Source organism: Stegostoma tigrinum, chromosome 39, assembly GCF_030684315.1.
Source record: "Stegostoma tigrinum isolate sSteTig4 chromosome 39, sSteTig4.hap1, whole genome shotgun sequence".
Classification (NCBI taxonomy): domain Eukaryota; kingdom Metazoa; phylum Chordata; class Chondrichthyes; order Orectolobiformes; family Stegostomatidae; genus Stegostoma; species Stegostoma tigrinum.
Window position 1 is genome coordinate 3835416 of NC_081392.1, and position 18941 is coordinate 3854356.

Genomic DNA, 18941 nt, shown 5'->3' on the forward strand with positions numbered 1-18941 from the left:
AATTTAAAGCTATGCTCCCTTGTGCTCGCCGTCACCTCCTAGGAAAAAGGCTCTCCCTATCCACCCTATCAAACCCTCTGATTATTTTATATGTTTCAATTAAGTCACATCTCAACCTTCTTCTCTCTAACGAAAACAGCCTCAAGTCCCTCAGCCTTTCCTCGTAAGACCTTCCCTCCATACCAGGCAACATCCTAGTAAATCTCCTCTGCACCCTTTTCAAAGCTTCCACATCCTCCTCATAATGCAGTGACCAGAACTGTACACAATACTCCAAGTGCGACCGCACCAGAGTTTTGTACAGCTTCACCATAACCTCTTGGTTCCGGAACTCAATCCCTCTGTTAATAAAAACTAAAACACTGTATGTCTTCTTAACAGCCCTGTCAACCTGGGTGGCAACTTTCAATGATCTGTGTACATGGACACCGAGGTGTCTCTGCTCATCAACACTACCAAGAATCTTACCATTAGCCCAGTTCTTTACCTTTTCCGTTACTCCTACCAAAGTGCATCACCTCACACTTGTCTGCATTAAACTCCATTTGCCACCTCTCAGCCCAGCTCTGCAGCTTATCTATGTCTCTCTGCAACCTACAGCATCCTTCGTCACTATCCACAACTCCACCGACCTTAGTGTCATCTGCAAATTTACTAACCCATCCTTCTACACCCTCGTCCAGGTCATTTATAAAAATGACAAACAACAGTGGACCCAACACCGACCCTTGCGGTACACCACTAGTAACTGCTCTCCAGGATGAACATTTCCCATCAACTACCACCCTCTGTCTTCTTTCAGCAAGCCAATTTCTGATCCAAACTGCTATATCTCCCACAATTCCATTCCTCCACATTTTGTATAATAGAAATTTTTATTCTGTTTAGCCTTTGCTTTGCCTCCCCAAAGAGTGTTTTAATGGGACATGGTAAAGTAGACTGATGATTGCATATTGCACTAATGGGCAAAGCCCAAATCTCTTCCCATAATCTCTCTGCCTTCCTTGTGAACATGAGTCCCAGGACTGCAATGGTGCCCTTGTGACAACTCCTCCGAAAAGGAGTAAGGGGTCTATTGGGTTACTGTGGATTATGAGGACAAGTTATGTTTGCAGATAGTTTAAATCAGCTTGTTTGGTTTATATGACACAGGTCTGGGTCAGGTGGAACTTGAACCTGGACCATCTGGCCCAGAGGTAGCAGCACTACCACTATTCCATAAGAATCCTTTACAAGTTGCATACTAGGGTGGAAGAAAGAACCAAGCTCTTAAATACTCATCAACCTGTTCAGATGTTATGACACATAACTGGACCAGGTGGGACTTGAACCTGAAACTCCTGGCCCACAGCAAGAGATATTGTTGCTCCACCACAAGAGCACTTTTGAAGTCAGAAAAATCCTCTCAATGTCTTTCACAAGCATTGTCAGACAATCATGTAATAGTAAACTTTGGAAGCCTGCTAGTAAGACCCTTTAAAGCTAATGGAGAAGCCTGGAGTCACTGAGGGAAACAAGTTGTGAATTGTAAGAGGAAAGCGAGGGATGTGAATAGTGTGGTGTGCTGGGGCTAAATATAATAAAATTGGGTACTGGGGACAAATAGAGGTTTGCAAGTGGCTCAAAGCCCTGTATTTGAAATTATATCTATAATGGTGAAGGGTGCAGAATAGAGATGTAATGTGAAGTTGAATACTTGCAGCTACACGCTCTCGTTGGCATGGTTACAGTGCACATTGATATACTCTGGTAGCAGGACATCACCAACAGGTGTTATGAGGGGTTGCTCAATCAGGAAAACCTTTCCAGCCACATACGGCTTCCCAGGTATTCTCACTTTTACGCTGGTGGACTTTGGGACTATGGTAATCAGAAGTTATGGTTTGAATGGTACTTCAGTGCTGTGACATGATCCATGTTTGACTGCAGTGCTGAGGGCCCATAATATCCGGGGTACCACAATTTGAATGAAATCTCAAATTAAGACCTCATCTTTCAATCCAGGTGGACATAAAAAGCAGCAATTTTTTTTGAGGTGAGCAGTCCAATCTCAGTATCTTGGTCAACATTTGTTAATTAACATTGCCATTAACTGATGATTCATCTCATTTTGGATCTTACTGTGCGCCAGTTGGTTACAGTGTTTGCTTCTTAAAAAGACTTTGGGTTGAAGCAGTTTGGAACATTCTGAGGATGTGGAAGGCACCATATAAATGTAAGTCGGTCTGCCTTCATCCCATTTGCTCAAAAATGGAGGAGACCCTGAATTTGTCTGTGTGTGCAGTGGCTCGTGAGGGTTTGGCTGAGTTTATTCTTATTGCCAAAAACCATCTTTGGAGAAAATCTACAACAGACCTCCAAGGTGAACACCAACTGCTTTGTCGATCAGGCCAGCAGTTTGCTCAGTCTGCACAAGAAATGGCTTTGCTGCAGGTGCAACAGAAATACCTAGTGAGTGGTTTAGTGCTCTTACTGTAACCTATAGCGGCAGGGATTTTGGTGATCTATCTGGTGGGGGTAGGTAATATTTGAAACATTGAATTGCATTGTTGTTCTGGATTCAGAAATGTCTTTTCTTTGTCTGTTGCAGCTTCCATGGAAATCATTAACCAGTATAATCGAATACTATTACATGTGGAAAACAACTGACAGATATGTACAACAGGTAAATAATTCTGTACAGTACCGAACATTGTTGAAAAAGTAGCTGTCTCTTCACAGCCTGGGATAAGCCGGCAGACTGGCGTCTTCACTGGGCTTTCTTGGCATATTGGTACCAAACGCCACCTCAAGCCATTGCACAGTAATGTTGTATGATGTGATTCTGATGCAGAGGTCTTCCTAATATGACACAGTGGAGGAGAATGAAAAGGTAAGATATCTAAGTGAGGGACTGCATAACATTGAGGTACAGAGGAATTAGGGTATCCTTGTATGTGAACCACAAAAGGACAGTGTGCAGAGTGCGAATGGGATATTGCTGGTTTGTACAGGAAGTGGATGATAAAAGTAGGGAAATCTGGTTTCAGTTATATGTAGGATATATGTGAAACAACGCCTAGCAAATTGCATACCGTTTTGGTCTCCTTGTTTGAGGTTCACATTTCAGAAGCTGTTCCGGTTTTACATGTGAAGGCTGACCACGGGCTGAGTCTATACTCAGAGTCTATGGAATTCTCTTCCTTTGAGAGCAGAGGAGAAGGAGTCAGGTTTGAGTAGAACAGACTTTTGATCGATACCGGAGTTGGAGGTTGATGGGAGAGCAAGCAGGAAAGTGGCATTTAGGCGCTGTCAGGTCATCCATCATTTTATTGAACAGCGGAGTGTACTCGAGGGTCTGAATGACCTACTCCAATTTCTTATAATCTTGGATAAATCCTACACATTAGATCCCATTAGTCTTACAGCCCTGTAGATTTGTTCCCTCTCAAGTATTTGTCCAGTTCCCCTTTGAAAGTCACCATTTAATCTGTCTAACACCCCTTCAAACAGATCATTACCTGGATAAAGAAGTTCCTCAGAGTTAGTTGTCACTTTTCAAAAATCTGTGTCCTTTGGCCACTGACTCACTTTGTAACTGATAGGCTGTCTTCATCTCCTCTATCGAAAGCTGTCCATTTTTGAGCACTTCCATTTATATGTCTGCTGTGGGAGCAATGCCAGTTTCTTTGGGGAGGGGTCCTGACATTAATTCATCAATGTGTATTGTTACAACTATCACTGACTGACCTGTGTAACACCACCGTCTGCCTACCGAGGTTTGATGGCTTTCTGCAGCTGCAATTGGAATTGTACTGTCACTATTTTTAAGTTAATATTTTACTCACACTGCTGTACTTTTGAGGTTCCTGTGATGGAACTGCTGTTCCTGTGTGTTAGTGTTGGCAGTACATGACAAACAATTTCTGATCTACTGTTACTTTCCATCTGAGGGCTGATAGATTTAAGACAGATGTCAGAGGCAGGTTCTTTACTCAGAGAGTGGTAAGGGCATGGAATGCCCTGCCTACCAATGTAGTTAACTCAGCCACATTAGAGGCATTTAACCAGTCCTTGGATAAGCATATGGATGATGATGGGATAGCATAGGGTGATGGGCTTTGATTAGTTTGCAGGTCGGTGCAACATCGAGGGCCGAAGGGCCTGTTCTGCGCTGTATTGTTCTATGTTCTATGCTCTCACTTATTTAAGGAAAACCACTGTCATTGCTGTTGCGCCAAAGCAATATTCTTAGCCATTAAACATGACTGTGACCTGGAACTGTATATCAGGAAAGGAGTTTTAAATTGAGAAATGGCTAAGAAGAAGGTTTTGAGGCTTGGGCTGTGTATCTTTGATGCTGGGAGTGGGTCTTTGGGGCTCAGGCAGTATTGGGCTGAGAGCTTTGGGATTCAAGAGGGATCAGGAATGGGCTTTAGGCTCTGGAATATTCAGCAAGCAGACTATGTTTCTAACAGGATGTAGGAAAAAAATCACAGTGGAATGATGGAGTTTCTCTGGCTGTTCTTTTGCACTGGTACCCCTGAGCTAGCACCAGTCCCACCTCTGGTCCCACCCTGTTCCTATATTCACAAGAAGCTCACTTGTTTTGCATCCCACTGCTGCTCCTCATAGGGATGTTGAAGCAGCCTGAGTAGCTGTTCTGATGGTGAATGAATTATTATAGGAGAGACTCATTAATGCTTTCACAACTAAATATCTGCACCTCAGCAGCATAGTAAGTAGACCAAGGGAAACCCAGCTGTCCCAACTCTACTGTGCAAGTCCCTTTAAATCAGTGTCAGGTACCTCCTACCCTTCCCAGGTACTTGCCAAGCTGAAGCTCAGCAGGAGTAGCAGCAATATATGTACGTGTGGTGCTTTGGCACAGTTGTCCTGTGGATATAGAGTCCAGAGATTAAATCTTCATGGATCCCAAGAGCTATTGTCCAAGGCTGCACTCAGTAGTGAACAGTTGCATTTTGAAGAATAATCAGCCCTCAGAATGTATCTGAGTTTTAAATGCATGGGGAGGTAATGATATCATGGTAATGTCACTGGACTAGAAATCAGAACTCAAGGTTAACATTTGGAGACATAGTTTGCATCGCACCACAGCAGATGGTGAAATTGAATTCAATGAAATAATGAATTAAAATCTCTTCTATTGATGACCACGTAGCTATTGCCAATTGTTATTACAGTAGACCCCACTGGGTCACTCGTGTCCTTTAGGGAGGGAAATCTGCCGTCATTACCAGGCTTGCCCTATGTTGTGGCACTTAACTGCCTCTGAAATGGACACTTTTTTGGAGACAATGAGGGACGAGAACCAGATGCTGGTTTGTCAGCTATGCCCATACCCCATTAAAGGATAAAGGAAACAAAAGTGTGAGTAAGGAAGGGATGGGTGTGGAGCACTGACTAACCAATACAGTTTTGTTTTCACAGAAACGCTTGAAAGCTGCTGAAGCAGAGAGTCGACTAAAGCAGGTTTACATCCCCAACTAGTAAGTACTCCCATGAATAGTCATCTTTAGTGAAAAAGGGAATGAGGTATCATTGTCATGAAAACTGGGTGGAACAGTATTGAAATGTAACAGTTGCCACTAATCCTAATCTGAAATCCTTGACAGCTTTCTTACACCCATGAAACAGATAATTCTATGTTCAGGCTAACACAAGTTGTCTAATAACATTTTGAAAGCTCTGGGGGGAATGCCAAATAACCTTTAGTCCAGTCTTTAATTGATGGGCACATACTTGCTTTCTCAACAGTTGGGTTGGACCCTGGAGTGTTTTTGAGACATTTTGATCTGTTTTAAATATTTTTGCATGTTGTAATACGAGTCGTTGTTTACCTGCAAAACCTTTCCATGAAATCTAATTTTTTCATCTGAATGTTGCATTTTGGACTACTGTTCCATAGGTTCCTTACAAAGTGATCTTTCCATATGTGAGTAATAACATTTGTCAGAACCTTTGTCCCTCAGCCTGTTCACACCAATCTTTTATTTGTCTGATGTTCATCTTGTACCCCTTCTTTTGGAGTGGTAATTTTTGGTCAGTATACTTTAGTCACTGATATTGGCAACTTGGCCATTAAGAGCATTGTTCTTCTGTTTGCAACTGAAGAGAGAAAGCAAGATCCAGGTCACCAGGTTTGCAGCAGTGAGAGTCGTCTTGTGCAGGATGTAATGTCATGCTTATCAGACACCATCACCCTGTCTGTAGCTTTCAATTTCCATCATTTTTATTTTCTTTAGCAATAAACCAAACCCTAATCAGATCAATGTGAATAACGCAGTCAGCAAACCAGGGATGGTGAATGGAGCTGGGTTCCCAGGACAGAACGGAGGAGCTGGCAGGGCTTGTGAGAGCTGCTACAGTAAGTAGACCCTATTGCTGTTCCCCATTTGCTCAATGCTGACTGTTTAAATGCCATCCTGTGATGTGTCTAAGAACAGCAAATTCCCACACATGTAGGAATTTGCTTGACCAGTAAGCAGTATTGGAAACCCTTGGGCTTTCGTAAACTAAATGGCTTGGATATGATTAAGTTATAAAGGGACAGTGCAGGATTTTTGAGTAAGACCGATATCATGTACCAGTTACTGGTTAAAATGGAAAGTTACCACCTGATTGACCTCTGCCATTGCTGATTGTATTCCTGAACACTACCCTTACCCTTTGCCACTGATACTTTATGTGGCATTTCCCCCTCAAGGTAGTACTCACTGTGAAGTCTTGCGGTATCAGCATGCTAATACACATTACAGGAATCTCTTAGGACTGGGATGTCCTTTATATTTAGTGTAGTGAATCGGGAGGAGACCTCTCCTCTAGTGCATTGATTTTTCAATTCAACTCTGAGAATGCCTCAAACAAAAACAGAATTTGTTGGAGAAACTCAGCAGGTCTGGCAGCATCCTCAGGTGGCTAAGAAAATTTGGCATGTCCACTTACCATAGAAAGTATCCTATCTAGATGCATCACAGTTTGGTACGACAACTGCTGTTCCCAAGACCACAAAAGAGAGCCGTGAACACAACCCAGTTCATCATGCAAACCAGCCTTCCTTGCATTGACTCTGTCTATACTTCCTGCTGCCTCAGGGAAAGCAACCAATATAAACAAGAGGCCATCCTGTTCATACTTTCTTTCACCCTCTTCTATCAGGCTGAAGATATCAAAGTTTAAGTATGTGTACAAACAGATTCAAGAACCGCTTCCTCCCTGCTGTTATCAGACTTCTGAACAGACCTCTCAAATGTTAATGTTGATCTCTCCCTCTGCACCTCTGCTGCTGTGTCACTGTATTCTGCACTATTCTGCTATTGATGCACTTTGTATGGTACGATCTGCCTGTACAGCATGCAAAAACAACACTTCTCACTATATGTGACAACAATAAATCAAATTAAAATCTGAGAGAAAGCTGAGTTAGCATTTTAAATCCAGTGAACTACCTTCACCTCAGAGTCCTAGAGATGTGGCTCAGTGGTTGGCACTGCTGCCTCACAGCGCCAGGGACCAGGGTTCAATTCCACCCTTGGGCGACAGTTGGTGTGGAGTTTGCACATTCTCCCCGTGCCTGCAAGGGTTTCCTCCGGGTGCTCTGGTTTCCTCCCACAATCCAAAGATATGCAGGCTGGGAGGATTGACCATGCTAAATTGCCCATAGTGTTCAGGGATATGTAGATAAGGGGGATGGCACTGGGCGAATGCTCTGAGTGTCAGTATAGACTGGTTGGGCCGAAGAGCCTGTTTCCACACTGTAGGGATTCTATGATTCTGTTCCACGTACAGCACAGAAACAGACTCTTCCAAGTTGTCCATGCCGAACACATGTCCTAAATTAATCTAGTCCTATTTGCCAGCATTTGGCCTATATCCCTCTAAACCCTTCCAATTCATATAGCTAGAAAAAGGTGGTGCCTATGCTGAAGACGGACTGAGGTGGACAAAAGGAGTGAGCGGATTGGCAGAAGTAGAGCTCAGAGAGAGAACAGCAGTTAAGGAGACAAAGGGATGAATGATACTATGCTAAGGAGAAAGAAGAGCTGATAAGGGAGAGCATATGTAGGTAAAAATGAGTTGGCTGTGCTGAAAGCAGCCCATGTTATGAAAGGACCTCTAAGGTGGGTTGGATAAAGAATATGGAAGATGATATTCAAATTTTAAAATTATTTAAACAGAAATTTCTGGAGAACATTAACATGTTTGGCAGCACCTGTATTTATTTTCAATCTCCAGTATCTGCAGTTCATTGTTTTTTATCTAAAATTATTGAATTTGATATTGAATCCTAGTTGTTGTGGGGTTCCCAAGTGGAAAATGTGGTGACGTTCTTCTAGCTTACACTGAACCTAACTGGAGTACTGCAGCAGGCCTGAGATGGAAATGCTGGTCAGGATATGCAGTGGTGTGTTGAAGTGCCAAGCAACTGGAAGCTTAGTGTCATTTTTGTGGACAGAATACAGGTGTTCTGCAAAACGGTTGCCCATTCTGATTTTGTCTGCCAACGTAGAGGAGACTGTTGTAACTGAATGCCTCCTCTGTTTTCTGATTGTAAGGGGCGCTTTATTTGGTTACTACTTATTCTACTTCCTAGTGGCCATCGGACAAAACTGCTACCAACAGACACAGAGGCAACGGACTGCCTGATTTGGTACTGGAGCATTCACTTTATGGGGGATTCTCAGCAGAGGCTGGTCAAAACACATTTCTAGAGCACTGTAGAAATGTTTTAACTTCATACCCAACCTGCATTGTACCTTGCCTGGGATTGTTAAAATGAGAGATGCTACATTTTGAAAGGCAAATCGGGACAGGACTTGTACGCTTAATGGTATGGCCCTGGGGAGTGTTGCTGAACAAAGAGACCTTGGAGTGCAGGTTCATAGTTCCTTGAAAGTGAAATTGCAGGTAGATAGGATAGTGAAGGTGGCGTTGGTGTGCTTGCCTTTATTGGTCAGAGCATAGATGTATCGGAGTTGGGATGTCATGTTGCATCTGTACAGGGCATTGGTTAGGCCACTTTTGGAATGCTGCATGCAGTTTTGGTCTCCTGGCTGTAGGAAGGATGTTGTGAAATTTAAAGGGTTCAGAAAATATTTACAAGGATGTTGCCAGGTTGGAGGGTTTGAACTAGAGGGAGAGGCTGAGTAAGCTAGGCTATTTTCCTTGGTACATCAGAGGCTAAGGGGTGACCTTATAGAGGTTTATAAAATCATGAGGGGCATGGATAGGGTAAATAGACAAGGTCATTTCTCCAGGGTTGGTGAGTCCAAAACTAGAGGGCAAAGGTTTAAGGCAAGAGGGGAAAGATTTAAAAAGGACCAAAGGGGTGCCTCTTTCACACAGAGGGTGATGTGTGTATAGAATGAGCTGCCAGAGGAAGTGGAGGAGGCTGGTACAATTATGACATTTAAAAGACATCTGGATAGATAAATGATTAGGAAGGGTATAGAGGGATATGGGCCAAATGCTGGCCAATGGGACCAGATTTATTTACGATATCTGGGCGGCATGGATGAGCTGGACCGAATGGTCTGTTTCCCTGCTGTATATCTCTATGACTGTAGAGAGAGTTTTACCTGTACCTTACCTGACTTTGGTGCCTGAATTGGTAAGTGGTCCATCATTCTCTCTCTGGTATCTTTTTAGGTTCTGCTCTAACCTTGTCTGACATCCTGTACTCTTGCCTTGTCTATGCTCCTGGTTCTTCCACTGAACATAGTACTTTCTCTTAGTAAGATGACCATGGATCGAAATAATGCTGAAGTGAGAGACCTGGTTCTGACGCTTTCTATCCTACTCTGGGACAAGTGCAAAAATATCACATTGCAAACCTTCACAACAATTTATAGCACAGCTGGAAAGGGGACTGATTGGTTGGCAAGTTGACTCTGGTTGAACTGTTGCCAGAGTGAAAGCATTGGGGAAGTAGAGACCCCCCCCGACTTTCTAAGTAATCTCAATTACTGAAGGCAGTACTGAAGAACATATCCCTTTTTGTTTAAATTGGTTGATTACAAATGTTAGTACAGTACATAGGCAGAAAACAGACCATACTCAGCCAACCCATGCTTGTTAATCTATTAATTACATTTCTGTGTTTGAGCAATACTTGTTGTCCAACTAAGCAGCACTCTTTCCCTGTGGTATAAACTGTTGTGATTGTTTGAAATTTTGGCATTCTTGCATTTGTACTGATGTGAGCAAGAGAAAAACCTTCTTGAACAAGGCTTCTCTTTTTTCAACACAATTCTGATGCTTTACTACCAAACAATTCTTTAATACAGATGATGTTAAAGATATTTCCAGGTGAAAGTTATTGCTGTCTTTCCCTTGATGCATGCATGCTAAATTTATATCGTTCATTTGACAAGGTGCTTGCTTGAAATGAGCCATGTATGCAACCAGAGTATTTTGGAGATGCACAATTTGAAAATTCAAATCCTTCAGTTCTGTTTATTAAAAATTAGCAGGCAGCCGGTCCAGAACGACACCAACCCCCTCCTAAAGTGGATCTCTGACCTCCTAAGATAACACACTGTGGAGCTGGAGGAACACAGGCCAGGCAGTGTCAGAGGAGCAGGAAAGCTAACATTTCGGGTCAGGACCCTTCTTCAGAGAATTTTTCTGAAGAAGGGTCCTGACCCAAAATGTCAGCTTTCCTGTTCCTCTGACACAGCCTGGCATGCTGTGTTCCTCCAGCTCCACAGTGTGTTATCTCTGACTCCAACATCAGCAGTTCTTACTCTCTCTGGCCTTCTAAACCATTCACTTCATCGAGTGCATGTAATGTCAATTGCTAGCACTTGCTAAGTTCTGTTTAAGTATCAGTGTAAGTACCTAGAATCAGTGATGTGTTACCACTCAGGACAGGTTGATGAAGACTCTTCCTGTCTTTTCTTTTCTCGTTTTCCCTTTTTCCCCCAACATCGTAGCAACCCAGTCATACCAGTGGTATTCATGGGGTCCTCCAAATATGCAGTGCAGACTGTGCGCAGCTTGCTGGAATTACTGGAAGAAATATGGTGGCCTGAAGATGCCAACAAGGCTGGAGGGCGAGAGACCTGGGCCTAACCGTAACAGCTCGGTAGGTGTTACAATTTCTAGGGAGGCCATTAATGGAGGAATTTCTTCACTGAGGGTGGTGAATCTTTTGACCTTCCACATTGGTCCGGGGTAGGAAATTCCAACAGTTGAGTATGTTTAAGATAGAAATTGATTAATGAAATAAGGGATATGAATAGCATGCAAGTGCAGATGTTGAGCAGGATCAGTGGGCTGAATAACTTCTTCTTGTTCCTGTGTTCCTAATCGAAAGAAGGGGGCAATGTTTAGAGGGACTTTGTTTGATTTCACTGAAGTGACATTCTCTCCCTAGAAAACTATGAAGTAACTGTGGCTCAGGAAAAGTACAGTAGCTGAAGAAGAGATGCACATTTGTAAATTAGGGAAGGTAAAGTTGAGAAGATTCAACAGGTATTTCCACCCAGTAGTTGTAAAGTGTTGTTAGGAACTGCTGTAGACCAGGTTAAGAAACAGTTGGAGAGAGAATAGATTTGGGATTGTGAGATTGGAGGTTTGGTTGATTTATGATGGGACTGAATGTATTGCTGTTTGGCCCTTTTCACCGATTGTTAATTCTTTCACACTTGAAGCCTTAGAATTAAACCTGATTTTCAAGTTGCCATTGGCCTGAAGTGAGACATTATTTCTTGAAGCAAGGAAGTGGTGGGATTCCTGGAATGGGCCACTACCTCAGGAAGATCTCCCCAGAGAAGAGGCAGTATATGCAGGGTCTGTAGAAGTGTTTTTAATTTTGAAAGCATTGGCAGGTTGAATATGGACAATTCCCGCCTGTTGCAAACAGCCCAAGGGAGTGCTGTTTGAAATAATATGCTTGTTGTTGGACCATGTGTGACAATAATATCACTGGCTAGTCAAATAGTCTGCTCTTGGGCTGTTTGCAATAGGCTGAGGACTGTCCATATTACAGCCTAGGCTTTCAAAATTCAAAAAATGAGTAACATGAAAACTCCTGACTATTGTAAGTTAAATGAACAACCAATTTAAGTTTATCATTTGGATTAATATTATGGCTCACTCCTAGCAGAGTTTGAAACCATTACTGTGTTTTATAAGCAAACTGTGCTGTGTGCGGATGTGAATATGCTGCCTAACTTTGACTGTTTTATCTTATAGAATCCCCATGGGTATTGGGTAAAAAATGCCAACCCGAAGTTTACACTGAAGACGCGACAAGCATTCTGTCTTCAGACAACGAGACTTACCAAAATTGCACGGTATTTCTGTCAGAATCTGTTTCGCCCACGACAGGCAGCACGGCGACCCTTCATACCAATCAACAGTGCGGCTATCAAAGCAGAATGTGAGTTGCTCCAGAAATGTAATGGGCTTCTTCTCTGTAACTGACCCCTAGCTGATGACTGTAACTCAATTCAACTCTTCCTAGTCTTCTAAACTGCAGGCTATCCAAACTTTGCTGCCTGTATCCAAACTTTGCTGCCTGTACCCTAACTCTCACTTGTGACCGCCTCCATCTCTTGTGTCCACTGAGGCACTCATTTACGTCTGGTCCAGTTTTCAAATTCTCATGTGTTCAAAATCTTGTAAGGCCTGCCCTAAATACAGAAGGCCAAAATCAATAGATTCTAAAAGCTGGGGTAATGTGAGATCAGTTCAGCCCTAACTTTATGGCAGAACAGGTTTGAGATACCATTTTTTGTGCTTTTTGAAGAGACTAAAGTGAGTGGGCAAAAATTTGGAAGATGGGATATAGTGTGGAGAAAAGTGAGTTTATCCACTTGGTAGGAAAATTAGAAATGTGGAGTATTTCTTAGAGAGGAGTTGGGTGTTCTTCTCATGAATCATTCCGAGTTAACATTCAGGTTGCGCAGCCACTTAAGAACACATATCAAATGTTCGTCCTTATTACAAGAGGCCTGGAGTATAGGAGTCAAGGATGTCTTGCTGCAGTTATATAGAGCCTTGGGGAGATCATGTTTCGAGTATTGTGTGGTCTCTTTACCTGAAGAAGGGTCAAATAACTCAAATCATTAACTCTGCTTTGTTCCCACTAATGGTTCTTTTGTTTTATTATATTGGAGGGGTCTCAGAACATGGGGGCAAGCCATTTAGAACTGAGTTGAGGAATTTTTTCACTGGTGATTGTTTAGAATTCTCTGCTCTAGATGGCAGTGACGGCTTCCATCATTGAACATAATCAGAACTGAAATTGCTAAGATTTCTAAGTTTTAAAACTGGGGAGAATGCAGCAAAATGTAGAAGTGAAAGATCATCCATGATCACATTGAATTAAGTTGCTTGATGGACGCTAACAAGACAATGGTTCTGAACGGCAAAGTAGAAAAAGGTCGGTTAAAAATTCAGGAGCTCGCAACTGTAACCAAAATTGTACCAGCCTACCAATATGTCATTCTTGGAGCCTCTAGTCTGTCTGAATCAATTCCACACTGAATTGTGCACCAGTTTAACATTATCATGGCACTGAGATTAGCAGAGTCACCCTCAATGTTTACCAATGCTGTGCACTTGCATGTTCTGCTATTAGTGGTTCATGTAACCCCGTTCAGTCTAGAATGTAGAACAGTATAGTACAGTACAGGCCCTACAGCCCATGATGTTGTGCCGAACTCTTACCTTAAACCTCTGGTCTGTCTAACCTCCACCCCTACCTTATTCTATCATCCATATGCCTATCTAAAAGCTGCTTAAATGCCCCTAATGAGGCCGACTCCACCACCCTCTCCGGCAATGCATTTCATGCCCCTACCACTCTCTGAGTAAAGAACTTACCTCTGATGTTTCCCCTATATCTACTTACACTCACTTTAAAACTATGCCCCCTCGTAATAGCTACCTCCACCCTAAGAAACAGCCTCTGGCTGTCCACTCTATCGACATCTCTGATTATTTTGTGCACCTCTAACAAGTCACCTCTCATCCTTTGTCGTTCTAAAGAGAAAAGCTTTAACTCTCTCAACCTTTCCTTGTAAGACCTTCCCTCCATTCCAGGCAACATCCTGGTAAATGTCACCCGCACCTTTTCCAACACTTCCACATCTTTCCTGTAATGAGGCGACCAGAACTGGACGCAGTACTCCAGATGTGGCCAAACCAGGGTTTTGTATAGTTGGAGCATAACTTCACAACTCTTGAATTCAGTCACTCTGTTAATGAAAGCTAACACACCATACACCTTCTTAACAACTCTATCCATCTCGTTGTCAGCTTTCAGGGAACTGTGGACGTGAACCCCAAGATCCCTCTGCTCCTCCACACTGCCAAGAATCTTTCCATTAACCCTGTATTCTGCTTTCAAGTTTGTCCTTCCAAAATGAATCACCTCACACTTCACTTTTCAGGGTTAAACTCCAACTGCCACTTCTCAGCCCAGCATTCTATCAATGTCCCTTTGTAACCTAGAACAGCCCTCTGCACTATCCACGACACGACCCACCTTCGTCTCGTCTCTATCGTCTAGGGCACATATGCAATATGAGGACATAAGTTTTCTTTGAAATTTTGTATTCCACTTCAAGCAACTTATAAATGCTACTCGGCTATGGAAAATTCTTGGCCTGCCATGAGCCATGATTCCCAAGTCCTCGAGATTCATTTCACAGTCTATCGCCCTTGACAGTTGAGACTTGGGAACGGGGAAGGTATACACAGTGTTTAGTGGAAGTTGCAAATTTTAAATGCACAAGTTGTGTTGCTCCCTGTTAAATCTCAGTAAAGCTCGTGATCCTAATAAAATCTGACCTTGCAATTGTACAGCTCTGGCAGGGGTCAGATGGTTCTTCACTCCTTGTTAGACCTTTTGACAGAGCTGTTTCCCCTAGCTTGCTTGCTCCTTTTATGGAAGTTAGTGTGTTTTTATTTGTTCTTTGAGATTCTGGGCATTGCTGTGATATGGGCTGTCATTGCCAAGACAGCATTTGTTGACCTTCCCTAGTTGTAGCCTGCTGCAATTTAGAGGGCAGTTAAATGAGTATTAATGCAGATTGGAAGTCACATGAGGGCCAGATTGGGTAAGAATGGCAAATTTCCCACCGTAAAGGATGTCAGTGAACCACATGGTTTCTAAATCAGAGTTTCATGGTTATCATTACTTGAGAGACAATGGCCTACTGCAGTTTTCACTGCACTAATAATTCAGTGATCCGGTTTCAAATCCTGCCAAAGAGAATTTGAATTTGATAAAAGTTAAGAGTGTATTGATTCATTGCCAATTGTCAGGAAAAACCCATATGGTTCACTAATGTCCTTTAGGGAAGGAAACTGCCATCCTTTACCTGGTCTGACCCACAACAATGTAGTTGACTCATAACTGCAGTTAGGGATGGCCAACAGATGGTGGTTTAGCCAATAACACCCACACCTTGTGAATGAATTTACAAAGTTTAAATATTGATTTATTACTTAAATGTGAATTCCACCAGCTACCGTGGAGCAATTTGAATTCATGTCAAATGAATGTAAGGCTACCGTTTTTGTTTATAAATTACAATGCTACTGATGTGTTATGTTGAAAGTGTCTTGATGGTTCCTGTTTCACAGTTTGACAGAAATGAAGTACATTCGTGTTGCTATCCTTGGCTTCTGCTAATATTGCATCCTAATCCTCATAGGCACTGCTCGACTTCCAGAAATCGGGGAGAAGGCAATTAAGCTCAAACCTTTCATCAGGAAGTCATTGGAATCCATAGTAAAGTATCTGGGTAAGTGACCTCATATACTAAGTAGTTTACTAAGTCTCATCTTAGCTGGAGATAGATGCGCTCAAAATCATCCAGGATGCAGGGAGCAGGGGGAGGGGTGTTTGGTGATGAAGGGCTGGTGGTGCAGGGTTCCCCTGTGGCCATTCCCCCTCATAACAGGTGTACCACTTTGGATACTGTTGGGAAGAGAGGGGGGGTGACCTTTCAGGGGCTAGCAGCAGCAGTTGGGTCAGTTGCATTGTGACTGGCTCTGAGGGTTAGAGGGAGGAGACGCAGTCAGACAGAGCGATACTGATAGGAGACCCAGTTGTGAGGGGGACAGACAGGGGAGTCTGTGGCCACCGAAGAGACACCAGGATGGTGTGTTACTTCCCTGGTGCCAGGGCCAAGGATGTCTCTGAACAGTTACAGAACATTCTCAAGGGTGAGGGTGAACAGCCAGAGGCCATTGGGCACATTGGTACAAATGACATAGGTAGACAAAGGGATGGGGTCCTGGAAAATGAGTATAGGGAGTTACATAAGAAGCTGAAAAAACAGGACCTTCTGGGTAGTAACCTCCAGGTAACTCCCAGTTCCATGTGCCAGTGAGGGTAGAAATAGAAAGATAGGCCAGATAAATGCATGGCTGAAGAGTTGGTGTAGGGGACAGTGTTTTCAGTTCTTGGATCATTGAGATCTCTCCTGGGGTAGAGGTGATTTGTACAAGAGGGACAGGTTGCACTTGAACTGGAGTGAGTCCTGTATCCTGGTGGGGAGGTTTGCTATTGGTACTCGGGAGTGTTTAGTTTGGCAGGGGGTAGGACTCTGAATAAGAAAGGGGCCACCGAGAAGTCGGGAAAAAAATACATTAGCCATCGAGAGCAAGTGTACTATTAAGGGTAGCTGGGCCACAGTAAAGGGAGGGAAAAGGTTTCTGGTTTAAAGTGCATCTATTTCAATGCATGAGGCCTGATTAATCAGGCAGATGAGCTTAGAGCATGGATTGGCTCTGGGGTCTGGGATATTATGGCAATAACAGAAACATAGCTAAGTGAAGTGCAGGACTGGCAGCTCAGTGTTACAGGATACTGAAGTTACAGATGTATCAGAAGTACAAGTAAGCGAGATGGGGCGAGTTTCCCTTTTGAAAAGGGAGGACATAACAGTGCTGAGAGAGGATATTCTGAAGGGGTCATCAAATGAGGCCACATGGTTAAATTTAGAAACAAGAAGGGGATGATGACTCTATTGGGACAGTATTATAGACCCCTAAATAGCCAGCAGGTTCTAGGGGAGCAGATGTGTAGAGAGATTGCAAATACCTGTAGGAATAATAAGAGTAATATTGGTTGGAGGTTTTAATTTCCCCTGATTTGACTTGGCTGCCCAGGGTGTAAAAAGCCTGAGCCAGGTGGAATTTGTGTGTCCGTGAAAGTTTCCTAAATCAATATGTAGAAGGCCCTACGTTGGAGGGTGCAACACTGGATCTCTTCTGAGGAAATGAGGTTGGGCAAGTGACTGAAGTGTCAGTCAGAGAGCACCTTGGGTCCATTGACTAACTCTTAGTTTAACATAATTGTAGAAAAACATTGGACAGGTAAACAGGTTAAGCTGCTAAACTGGAGCAGGCCAATTTTGGGGCCATTAGACAGGATTTAGCAGTGGTCGATTGGTTGAATCTGTTTGAAGGAAAAAGAATGACTGGCAAATGGGAGGCTTTTAAAAATGTGATATCAAGAGTTCAGGGACAGTTTGTCCTTATTAGCGTGAAAAGCAGGCAGGTTTGGCATCCCCGGCTGAAAAGGCATATTGAGGCTCTGATCAGGAAAAAGAGGAAAGCATACATTGGATTTAAACTGTTGGGCTCAAATGAATCCCTCTGACTATAAAAAGTGTAGTAGCACACTGGAGGGAAATCAGAAGAGCAAAAAGAGGGTATCTGGCAGATAAGGTCAAAGATAACTATATGAAGTCTAAAAGGGTGGCTAGAGGGAGAATAGGCCCCCTTGACTATCAGCATGGCCATCTGTGGCGCTGCAGGAGATGGGGGAGATTTTAAATGAATATTTCTCCTCTGTGTTTACTGAGGAGAGAATCATGGATGCTAAGGAAATAAGGGAAACAAGTGGCGATGTTTTGGACCACATACAAATTACCAGAGAGGTGGTGTTTGCAGCCTTAAACACATTATCGTGGATAAATCACCTGGGTCTGATCAAGTCTATCCTCAGATGCTGTGGGTGATGAGGAAAGAAATTGGGGAGGCCCTTGCAGAGATTTTTGCTTACCTTTAGCCACTGGTGAAGTTCCAGAAGGCTGGAAAGTGGCTAATCTTGCTCCATTGTTTGAGAAAGGTAGCAAAGACAAGCCAGGGAACTACAGGCCCTGAGCCTGACATCAGTGGTAGGCACGTTGCTGGAGAGGATACTGAGTGACAGGATCAAAGTCTGATTAGGGACAATCAGCATGGATTTGTGCGCAAGAAATCGTATCTGACAAATCTTTTAGAATTTTTCAAAAAGATAACCAAGAGGATAGATGAGGGTATGGTAGTGGATGTTGTCTATATGGACTTTACTAAAGCCTTTGACATGGTTCCGCATGGCAGGCTGGTCACGAAGGTCGGGTCGCTTGGGGTCCAGGGAGAGATAGCTGAATGGATTCAAAATTGGCTCGATGGTAGGAAGCAGAGAGTGATGGTTGAAGGTTGTTTCTCAGACTGGATCCCTGTGACTAGTGGTGTGCCACAGGTTGGTTCTGGGACCTTTTATTGTTTGTTATTTACATAAATTATCTGGATGTGAATGTACAAGGCATGATTGGTAAATTTGTGGATACAAAATTAAGAGGTGTCATTGATACCAAGGTAGGTTATCAAACATTAGAGGGATCTTGATCAGATGGGGAAGTGGGCTGAAGATTGGCAAATGCAATTCAGTACATTTAATAACAAAAACCAAGTTGCTGGAAAAGCTCAGCAGATCTGGTAGCATCTATGAAGGAAAAAACCAGCGTTTACGTTTTGGGTCCTCAACTGAGGAAGGGTCACCAGATCTGAAACGTTAACTCTGTGTTTTTCCTTCACAGACGCTGCCAGATCTGCTGAGCTTTTCCAGCAACTTTGTTTTTGTTCCTGATCTATGGCATCCACAGTTCTTTCTGTTTTTATTTAATACAGATAAGTGTGAGGAGTTGCAC

General features: G+C 43.1%; 1 protein-coding gene across 4 annotated transcripts in view; it reads left to right on the top strand.

The window, feature by feature from the left end:
- The window catches only part of LOC125447660 (metastasis-associated protein MTA1-like), a 111546-nt gene that overhangs the window by 75500 nt on the left and 17105 nt on the right, over positions 1-18941 (top strand). For all 4 annotated transcript variants that reach the window (XM_048522276.2, XM_048522279.2, XM_048522277.2 and 1 more), the window contains 6 exons: positions 2591-2665; positions 5431-5489; positions 6246-6367; positions 10935-11086; positions 12199-12385; positions 15672-15761. In XM_048522276.2, the coding sequence (XP_048378233.1) occupies positions 2591-2665; positions 5431-5489; positions 6246-6367; positions 10935-11086; positions 12199-12385; positions 15672-15761 (685 nt within the window). The remainder of the gene's footprint in view (positions 1-2590; positions 2666-5430; positions 5490-6245; positions 6368-10934; positions 11087-12198; positions 12386-15671; positions 15762-18941) is intronic.